Source organism: Lithobates pipiens, unplaced genomic scaffold, assembly GCF_037356315.1.
Source record: "Lithobates pipiens isolate NorthernLeopardFrog02 unplaced genomic scaffold, aLitPip1_a1.2 Scaffold_18, whole genome shotgun sequence".
NCBI classification, from domain to species: domain Eukaryota; kingdom Metazoa; phylum Chordata; class Amphibia; order Anura; family Ranidae; genus Lithobates; species Lithobates pipiens.
In genome coordinates, this window is record NW_027507758.1 from 17343745 (window position 1) to 17354800 (window position 11056).

The window sequence follows — 11056 nt, forward strand, 5'->3', positions numbered from 1 at the left end:
AGAAAAACGACGTCCTATACACTGCAATGCAACCTTCGGCCGTGTAAATCCTTTCTGAGCATGCACCATACTTAGTCCGTCCAACTTGCCTACACACGAGCGGACTGTCCGCTGAAACCAAGTTTGGACGGACAAAACCAAGTTTGAACGGACTGTCTTACGGAAATTCCGTAAGACTTTGTTCGTCAGATTGTCCGCTGAAAAAGTCCGCTGAAGTCCACACACGAGCGGATTGTCCGCTGAAACACGGTTCAGCGGACTAAGTTGGACAGACAATCCGCCCGTGTGTACGCGGCCTTAGAGGGACATTTTATTTATTTATTTATTTTTTCAAATGACAATTTTTTTTTTAAATTGCATTTTAGTGTAAATATGAGATCTGAGGTCTCTCTGACCCCAGATCTCATATTTAAGAGGACCTGTCACGCTTTTTTTCTATTACAAGGGATTTTTACATTCCTTGTAATAGGAATAAAAGTGACACCATTTTTTTTTAAAAGAACAGTGAAAAAAATTAAAATAAAAGTTAAAGTAAGAAAATAAAAATAATTTTAAACGTGCTCTGTCCCGTCCGCATATGAAAGCGGTGTTCAAACCACACATGTGTGGTATCGCCGTGATCGGTAGAGCGAGAGCAATAATTCTAGCCCTAGACCACCTCTGTAACTCAAAACATGCAACCTGTAGAATCATAGGACCGCAGAAGGCCTCAAAGCCGCGGCCTCAATTACCGGCAGCCGGCGGAACGGCCCAACGCGATCACGCCGGGGGGGTCCCCACGGAGACAGAATACCCCCCCAGCTGTGCTGCCCCAGGTGCCAGGTCGCTAATTCTAGTCGCAAATGCGACCTGGCGCCCGGGTTTTGTCGAGCCCTGTAGTAACCCATACTGTGAAGAAGGGTGGCAGCTCTCCCTAACTCTGGAGGTCACCATTAGGCCTTTGGAGGTCAGAGATGCCGCTACATAAGTTTAATAGATAGTTACTGAAACTTTAAAAAATTCATACAGTCTTCATTTTTTTAACCTCACAGTGAAGTACAGAGCATCATAGAAGCCGTTGTTTCACACTGTATTGTTTAGGATGCCCTCACTTCCTTCCAGGCCTTGCCTTTCTTTTGTATCTATCTTTTAAAGTGGAAGTAAACCCATCTATTTAACAGTTTAAAAAAGACAGTTACATTCCCGCTACGTGCCGTCGCATTGGCTGTGCTCGAAACCAAATTGTGAAACCATCCAATGACTGGTGCTATAACTGATCACATGTGCAGCATCATGGCTGTTGAAGATTAAACAGAGGCCAAGATGGCAGCTTCCTTGGCTGATAAGGATAGGAGGATTTACTTCCCCTGTAAGGCTGTGTCTCCTTTATTGGCAGCACTCTTTACTGTTTGCCTTGGGGAGTCACATTCATTGTTCTAGGACAGTGATGGCGAACCTTGGCACCCCAGATGTTTTGGAACTACATTTCCCATGATGCTCAACTATACTGCAGAGTGCATAAGCATCATGGGAAATGTAGTTCCAAAACATCTGGGGTGCCAAGGTTCGCCATCACTGTTCTAGGAGATGTGGTCTATCCATTGGATATATTATATACTGGATATTTTACATTATAAGAACTGCGCCACAGGTTAAAAAAAAACCTCTTAAAGAGGCAGCTGCTATCCAATTTTGATGTGAACTATCAAAAAAGAGCTACCACCTCTACACTCCAAAAATCTATACTCACACTCTATAAACTATATATATATCTTCTAACAACAATATATATTGAAGTGCAAAGTGCTAAATGTGCAAAATGCTAATTATGTCAGTAATTGCAATCAAAAATACAAAAAAGTGCTACATTCAATGTGCACAATGAAAATAAAAGAATTCATATAAAATATGAGCAAAAAAATCATATATCCATAATATACAACTATTTCAATCCATGTGCAATATTCATGCAAAATGTATAAACTCACTGTAAAAAAGTTCATGCTAATAAGTTAATGCAACAAAAGTTCTCAAGTGTCCCATGTAATATCACCCACAAATTTTAGCAAAGACCATACTGAATGGACAATATTAGCAGGTGCACAGGACTTTGAAGAAGCCAAGGTCCCCAGGAATAAATGGCTGAATAATGCATACCAAAAAGGCCAGCAGAGCAATTGTGAAGACCTTCTTTACAGATATGACTGTATAGCAAAGTTACTAAGTTGAGCTTGAGATACACAAATTTGTCCAATAAGATTTTTGGTATTTGCTCCAGGTATTGGCATTTCTGGACTAGTGAGTATGTCTCCCAAAAAGAGTACATACAGTGGGGCAAAAAAGTATTTAGTCAGCCACCAATTGTGCAAGTTCTCCCACTTAAAGTGGTTGTAAACCCTTACAAACCACTTTGACCTACAGGTAAGCCTAGATTAAGCCCTTGTACACACGATCGGAGACTCAGACGGAATGTATCCTATCGGACCGTTTTGTCGGATATTCCGACTGTGTGTTGTCTCCACCGGACTGTTTCCGTCGGAGTATCCGACGGACCAAGTTTTCCAACTTGTTGGTAAAATTTTCCGACAAAATGCTCCGATCGGACATACTCCGATCATGTGTAGAGAATTCCGATTGGACAAAGTGCCACGCATGCTCAGATCAAATTCCTACATCAAAGCTATTGGCTACTAGCCTGAACATAGTCCCGTCGTAATGAAATAACGTCATCACGTCGGATTTTCCGACAACTTCGTCCGACCGTGTGTATACAACAGTTTGGGATAAAATCCATCGGACAAAATCCGACGGATTTGGTTGTCGGAATCTCCGACCATGTGTACAAGGGCTTAGGCTTACCTGTAGGTCCAAGAAATATCTCCTAAACCTATACGGTTTAGGAGATATTTACCTGAAGACAGGCACCGTGATAGCGGCGCGCAGGCGCACTGGGTAAGCCTCAGATCGCGGCGATATGCCGCGAGTGTCGGCTCCCGTGCGCATGCGCAGGAGTGACGTCATCGCTGCTCCGGCAAATCACAGCACCGGAGCAGCGAGACCCATGGAGACCCACCAAGAAGATGGACGCTCGGAACTACAGGGGACAGCGGTGACTTCGCTGGCTCCTGTGTCAGGTAAGTGACACATAATGGACTACTATGCGATGCATAGTAGCCCATTATGCTTTACCTTTGCAGGGAATCAAAGAGGAAGTAAACCCATCAGGGTTTACTTCCTCTTTAAAAAGATGAGAGGCGCCTGTAATTGTCATCATAGGTATACCTCAACTATGAGAGACAAAATGTGGAAACAAATCCAGACAATCACATTTGTCTGATTTTTGAAAGAATTTATTTGCAAATTATGGTGGAAACTAAGTATTTGGTCACCTACAAACAAGAGAGATTTCTGGCTCTCACAGACCTGTATCTTCTTTAACCACTTGCTTACTGGGCACTTAAACCCCCCTCCTGCCCAGATCAATTTTCAGCTTTCAGCGCTGATGCACTTTGAATGACAATTGTGCGGTCATACAACAATGTACCCAAATGACATTTTTATCATTTTTTTCCCACAAATAGAGCTTTCTTTTGGTGGTATTTAATCACAACTCGGAGTTTTATTTTTTGCTAAACAAACAAAAAAAGATGCAAAATAAAAAATAAATAAAAAATCATTTAATAGTTTGTTATAAAATTTTGCAAACAGGTCATTTTTCTTCTTCATTGAAATGCGCTGATGAGGCGACACTGGTGGGCACTGATAGGCTGCACTGGTGGGCACTGATAGGCACAGTTAAGGCGGCACTAATAGGCACAGATAAGGTGGCACCGATAGGCACAGATCAGGCAGTACTGATGGGCACAGATAAGATGGCACTGATGAGTGGCACGGATGGGTGACATGGATAGGTGGCACTAATGGGCACTGATAGGTACCACTGATAGATGGGACTGGTGGGCACTGATAGGTGGCACTGATAAGTGGCTCTGATAGGTGGCACTGCTGGGAGGCACTGATGAGCACCGGTAGATGACACTGATGGGCACGGATATGTGGCACTGAGGTGCAGCACTGTTGTTGAGGCAGATTGTGGGCACTGATAGGTGGCACTGTGGGCACTGATGGGTGGCACTTTTGCTTACTCTTAGGTGGCACTGGCAGGGGGCAGGTGGGCACTGATGAGCTGATCATGTGGTAAGGGGTCGGGATCGACCCCTTACTCCGATCTGTGATCAGGCGAGTCTCATAGACTCGCTGATCACAGAGCGCGCCACGCGCGCCCCTCAGGAGGCACGCAGGCCGCTCGTGCATGGGACGACGTCAATAGACATCGTCCCGGCAAAGCAGGTCCACACTGTAGCCGTCATTCGGCTATAGCGTGGATCTCTAGCGGTTAAGAGGCTCCTCTGTCCTCCACTCGTTACCTGTATTAATTGCACCTGTTTGAACTTATCAGTATAAAAAACACCCGTCCACAACCTCAAACAGTCACACTCCAAACTCTACTATGGTGAAGACCATAGTCGAGGCTGTTGCTGTTGCAACACAACTGGGTGGGCTCCAGATACAATGCTCTGCGGCCCGAGCCCACCCTATTTTAAAGCTTATTAGAGCCTCTGGCTCTAATCAGGTGCTTAAAAAAAAAAACCCGCCTCTGTAATTCATGCGCCTGGCATCCTGAAAGGGGTCGAGCGCATGAATAGGTAGGGTGGCGCCCAAGCACCCACAATGGCTGGGAACAGGGCAGGAAATCCCCATACTGCTGCAGAACACAGCGCTGTGTACTCTATATAGCTGATTCTCTATACAGTTTATGCAGCGCCGACAGTGGGTGCATCTATTAGTAAAGGAAAGCTTGGCCCAAATAAACAATTTAAAGTCATAGGAAACCTGGAGTCCAGCTTTAATATCACTAACAGTAATTATTCTCCACTAGAATAAAAATGTTGACTGAATTTGGATTTTAATAGTATAGGGACGGAAATAAATGAACTGAAACAAGAAGAATCAAAAAGTTACCTTCTGCGTTCTGGGACAGCGGCTCAGAGGAGTCCATCTCCAGACCTGCACAATGTGAGAGGATTATGGTAATTCCTTTTAGGGACATTTACTGCTATACCACTTTAATGCCAGTTTTCACTATACCCACATCATAATAAAGTATCAATACATGATGTATTACATGGTGTTCGTACTCAGTCAGTCACTATGGGATTCCTTTGGTCTTCTGCAACCTGGTTGATCCTGCTGCTCTCTATCTCCCCCTTCTGTCCATGTCCCCAAATCAGCTAGGGATTTTGCAGAGCAGTGTTGGCAGCTCTGCACATGCTCAGTTTTCAGTGAGTTTCTATGTTGAGCATTTCCTCCCTAATACATCTGAGCAGCCCATGTGACTACACATGTGGGCGTACACACAGTGGTAAAAGACAGCCCACTCCCCCATTGCACATAAATGCAGCCTCTCTTGGCCGACCACTGCAGCCTCCCTGCCCACCAATTGCAGCCCCTGTGCCCATTGCAGCCTCTCTGCCCACCAATTGCAGCCTCTCTGCCAGGGGCGGACTGACAACTCATGGGCCCCCGGTCAATAGGAGATTATGGGGCCCCCGGGCAATAGGAGATTATGGGGCCACACAGTATACACAAACACACACAGTATACAATCACACGGTATACAATCACACGGTATACAAAGACATGTTTCTATTGGCTGAGAAGGTACTGGAGAGGCGGGGCAGCTATAATCTCTGGATTTTTAGACCAAAAGGATGTCGGTAAGGGACATTTCAGAGACAGATGTAACCCCCCCCCCCCCCCCCCGACAACAAATTTTACATACTGTCCCTGGTTTTACTGAGGCTGGCAACCCTGATGGGGCCCCCTAGTGGCTCGGGGCCCTCGGGCAGTGCCCGAGTGGCCCAATGGTCAGTCCGCCCCTGCTCTCTGCCCACTAATGGCAGCCTCTGGATAACACAGCGCTCTCCTCCCTCTGTACTCCGGCGCTCATATGTGACGAAGCTGGGTCTGTGTGCAAGGTCCCATCTCCCCCCCCCAGACCAGCTCTTGTGATAGGTGGAACACTGATTCTATTATCACACGAGCCGGTCTAAGGGGGCGGGACCTTGCACACAGACCCAGCTTTGTGACATACGAGCGCCGGAGGACAGAGGGAGGAGAGCGCTGCAGTCGCCAGTACGACAGTCTGGCCCTGCTCACAGGGGCTTCAGATGTCTGTCCTCCACTCTCCTGCCTCTTTTCTGGTGATGGGGGGGCGTTGCCATCGGCGGCGGGGGGGGCGGTGCCTAGCATGCATGCTCTCCATAAGACGCAGAGACATTTTCCCCCATATTTCTGGGGGGGGGGAAAAAGTGCGTCTTAGCCCTTGTACACACAGACGGACATTCCGACGGAAAATGTCCGATCGGACCGTGTTGTCAGATAATCCGACCGCGTGTGGGCTCCATCGGACTGTTTCCGTCGGAATATCTGACGGACCAAGTTTTCCAGCTTGGCTATAAAATTTTCCGACAACATGGTCCGATCGGACTTTGTCCGATCATGTGTAGAGAATTCCGATCGGACAAAGTGCCACGCATGGTCAGATCAAATTCCTAGACCAAAGCTATTGGCTACTAGCCTGAACGTAGTCCCGTCATAACGAAATAACGTCATCACGTTCTGAACGATCGGATTGTCCGACAACTTTGTCCGACCATGTGTATGCAACAGTTTCCGATGGATTTGGTTGTCGGAATGTCCGACCGTGTGTACAAGGGCTTATGGTGTGGAAAATACGGAAGTTGTATATAAAATCCACTTTTTATCTTTCAAAAAATGTTTTCTAGAGCTAAATCTTTCATCCAAATTCTAAATTGCTGCATTTGTATATTTTAAAAGCCCAATAGAAAGGAATAGTAGTGGTAAAAAAAATAAAAAAATAAATCCCTTGTGGATTTAATTAACCTTTTTTTTTGGTTAATTCTCCTTTAAGGGGGTGTGGCAGGGGGCGTGTCCTATGGCCTACATGCGTTTGCTAGTAGGTGTCCCTCATTCCCATCTCAAAATGTTGGGAGGGGGAGGTATGCACTTGGCATGTGTGTATCACATCATTGTTATCTCTAGAAATGACCGGATTTTGGTTGCTTGGTGTGAAATCCTAGCAGTGTATGGAGAGTATTATTCAACATTCTATGAACAAAGTATTCAGTACTGATGGGATACGTACTGGACATGGTGGAGACTTGCTGGGGACTATTAAATCCTCCTGGCCGGCCCTAGAGAAGAATGAGAGAAGACGAGGTCAGTGTGGAAGTTAGAGAATTACCTACAGAGAGAGAGAAAACCAGAGGTCTGTGGCCTGTGTCCCCATTAGGGAGGTTTCTCTTCACTCTCTGTCCCATAGCCAAAACAGGAAGTGAGAAGTAAACCCTTTAACCACCTCAATACAGTGCACTTACCAATTTTCAGCTTTCAGCGCTCTCACAGTTTGAATGACAATTACTCAGTCATGCAGCACTGTACCCATATGAAACTTGCGTCCTTTTTTCCACACAAATAGAGCTTTCTTTTAGTGGTATTTAATCACTAGTGGGTTTTTTATTTTTTGTGCTATAAATAAAATAAAACGTACATTTTGTGAAAAAAAATGGCTTTTTCTTTTTTTTCTTTCTCTGCTGTTCACAGACGCTCTCCATTCAATCTGACAGAGCTTTAGATATTTTGCAAAGAAGAAGAATGGGCGGAAATGTCCCTCTCTAGATGTGCAAAGCTGGTAGAGACGCCCACAAAAAGACTTGCAGCTGTAATTGCAGAGAAAGGCCGTTCTACAAAGTATTGACTCCGGGGGGCGCCATACAAATGCTATAAAAAAAGTTGAAAACCATTTATCATTTTCCTTCCACTTCACAATTATGAGCCACTTTGTGTTGGTCTATCACATAAAATCCCAATAAAATACATTTACGTTTTGTGGTTGTAACATGACAAAATGTGGAAAATTTCAAGGGGTATGAATACTTTTTCAAGGCACTGTATTTGCCACCCAATGGAAAGCCCAATTTGTCCTCAAAAAAAAAAAAAGGGGGGGGGGGGGGCGGTATAATCCACCTGGGTACATGAAGTAGCTGTGATGATATGAACAGATTTGCTAACATATGGCAAAGTTGAACAACTGTGTTTAGGTGTTTTGTTTCATACAGTGACAGTGCATATTTTTGTGTCACTGGTTCCCAAAAAGTGACAGTATTTGTTTCATATTTGACACAAAAGGGTTAAAGAAACAGTGTGCTTGCGGTTGGTCTCCACCCCCCACACACACCCTCCCGAGGCGTACGTTGGCTCTCATATCCCCCCACCCCCCACATACATGTGCATAGCTCTGCAGACTCAGGTGTCTCAGGTGTGTTGCAATATCTGGCACGCAGCTCAATAATCTGATCTCTCCTCCCCTTCGCTCTCGGCAAACTAGACTCGTTGGCGCCATTTTCGAACTCCCTGATGAGGATTTCTGACAACGTGTCACATCGGTCACATTGTGTTCGCGGCGTCTCAGCCAACGATTAATGCGAAATCGATCGTTTTGTTAGTAATTCAAGTACAGAATATATAGAATAATATACAGATAGATGGGATTGTATCATTCCTGAAGATCTGATGTGCAGCCAATGAAGAGAATCCCAAACTTGTTATATTGTATCCAAGTCTCCCTCCCCCCTCCCCCACGCTCACCCGGGGCTCATTCACATCACTTGCAGAGTGAAAACGCACATTTTCCTGCACTGCACCGAAACGCGCTGCTTTCTGCATTCTTTATTTTTTTTTGTGGCGCCTCCATGCATCCAGCAAAAGCAGGCGACAGAAATACGTGGAGGGGGAGGGGGGGAATGCATGCGCTCGCATAAACCTTTATGATGCGAATGAGCCCCGACGCGCAGACGGGGAAATCTGCTCCCGAAAACTCAAATCTCATCCCACCTCGGCAGTACGGCTCATCAAAGTCAACCTGTCACATCTCCCACCCTGGAACAGTAACACTAGGGAGGAAAGGGCTGGATAATGCTGGATGTCTTCCAGCCAGGAAATGAGATGGAATAGAGGCTCTGTGTGACTTTCTGAAGCCTTCTCTTGCACATTGTGAGAAGCTCGCAGTGTGCGGTGAAATAAGAGCCAGGTATTTTTATTTTATTTTGTTTTCTTTTTTTTCTTTTTGTTTTGTTTTTTCGTTTTTTTTTTTTTTATCCGCCCCGAAATCTCAAATCTCATCCCACCTCGGCCATATGGCTCACTTGGAATCAAAGTCAACCTGTTACGTCTCCCGCCCTGGAACAGTCACACTAGGGAGGAAAGGGCTGGATAATGCTGGATGTCCTCCAGCCAGGGAATGAGACGGAATAAAAGCTCTATGTGACTTGCTGAAGCCTTCTAATGCCCATTGTGAGAAGCTCGCAGTGTGCGTTGAAATCAGAGTCAGTCATTTATTTTTATTTTTTTGCCTTTTTTTTGTTATTTATTGTTTTTGTTTTTTTTTTGTGGTTGAACTAGATGGACTTTTTTTTTTTTTTTTTCAACCTGACTATGTAACTATGTAATCCGGACATAAAAGGAACAGGGCTGAGTATTTAAATCTCAAAATGAGATCATAATAATAATATTGAAGCAATCAAATAATTCATCATATCCCTTTGAGCCCAGTCTCTACCCACCTTGCACACTTACCTGCTCTCTGATAGTGTCGTATTTCAGGCGAGTAGGTGCGCACTGATCTGGATCCCTGCATGAAGTGGCGCAGTTCCTCTAGTAGAACCGCAATGCCGATGGCTGTGCTGGGCTGCGGACGCTTTCACTTTCATTAGCCAATGACGGTCCTCCCTCTTCCGTCTACCTGGGAAGTCAGACTTGGACCTGGCGGAGAACACGGGTCCGCTTTCACAGAAGTGCTTAAAGGGAAAAAGTCCTGACATACACTGTGCTGTGTGCAGACATGAGGAAAGAGCGCCGGATATAAACACGGAGGTGTCAATGACGACACAAACCGCACACCGAGAGTCCTGGTAATGTAATGACTGTGTTGTTATCTGCAGCCTTGGAGCCGTGCCCGGCTGTACTGTCCTGAATGACTCCCCTCATCCCCCCCTCTGTGCACAGCAGCAACTAAACTCTACGGATAAAGCTGATCTCTAGCAGGGGTCAAGTCCTGGGGGAAAAAATGTGGGAACTCCCACCCAAGATCCCATCCCCCACCAAAAAAATTAATAAAAAAGATACACTCATATGCAAGAACGCTTCAAAAGTGGTATTTTTCATCCAATTTTCGGATTGTGTGTATGAAGCTTAACTGTTAGTACATAAAAAAAAAACCTCAATAAACATAAATATGGTAATTCTCTGAATAATCAGCATTCATTCAATTGTGCTTCCATGCAAATGTGAACGTCATGTTCTGATCTTTATTTGGGATGTTATTTTTGTATATAGAGTGTTTATGTGGGGAGTTTACACTTTTCATTGAACAGAGTTTGGATACCTTTCAGGGGGGGGAGGGGGGTGCAGGTACCTGTACAGTACAGGTATCTACACCCACTTCCAGGATAGCTCTCTGCGGAAAGGGGCGTAGATTCTGCAGAATCTACGCCCCTTTCCGAAAATCCCCCGCTGCCTGCTGGGAAACACACGGATCCCAGAGACAGGGGGGTCCATCCTTATTGCGCAGCGCGACTCGCGCATGCGCAGTAGGGAACCGGGAAATGAAGCCGAAAGGCTCCACTTCCTGATTCCCATACCCAAGATGGCGGCGGCAGCACCCGAGAGACGATCGAGAGATCGGCTTCGGGTGCCGACATCGCGGGCGCGCTGGGCGGGTAAGTGTCCTTATTTTAAAAGTCAGCAGCTGCAGTATTCGTAGCTGCTGGCTTTTAAAAAAAAAAAACGGCTGAACTCCCGGCGGACTCCCGCTTTAAACTTTGCCAGGTATTGTGCTCAGCTTACCACCCCAAACTGACGTTCCTCCCTCAGCTCACCTCTCTCCCTGCATGTCCTGTGAGCAGAATAGCTGTGCTCCTCCTCTGGGTTCTCTCAT

General features: G+C 45.6%; 1 protein-coding gene across 3 annotated transcripts in view; it reads right to left on the reverse strand.

Annotated features, from left to right (window-relative positions):
- The window catches only part of LOC143986979 (uncharacterized), a 36742-nt gene extending 26628 nt beyond the window's left edge, over positions 1-10114 (reverse strand). The window contains exons 1-3 of one of the 3 annotated variants that reach the window (XM_077485398.1): positions 9697-10114; positions 7208-7256; positions 5002-5046 (exon numbers count right to left, since the gene is read on the reverse strand). In XM_077485398.1, the coding sequence (XP_077341524.1) occupies positions 5002-5046; positions 7208-7214 (52 nt within the window). In that variant the 5' untranslated portion in view covers positions 7215-7256; positions 9697-10114. The remainder of the gene's footprint in view (positions 1-5001; positions 5047-7207; positions 7257-9696) is intronic. The other 2 variants (XM_077485395.1, XM_077485396.1) reach the window with 2 other exon arrangements.
- Positions 10115-11056: the final 942 nt, after the last annotated feature.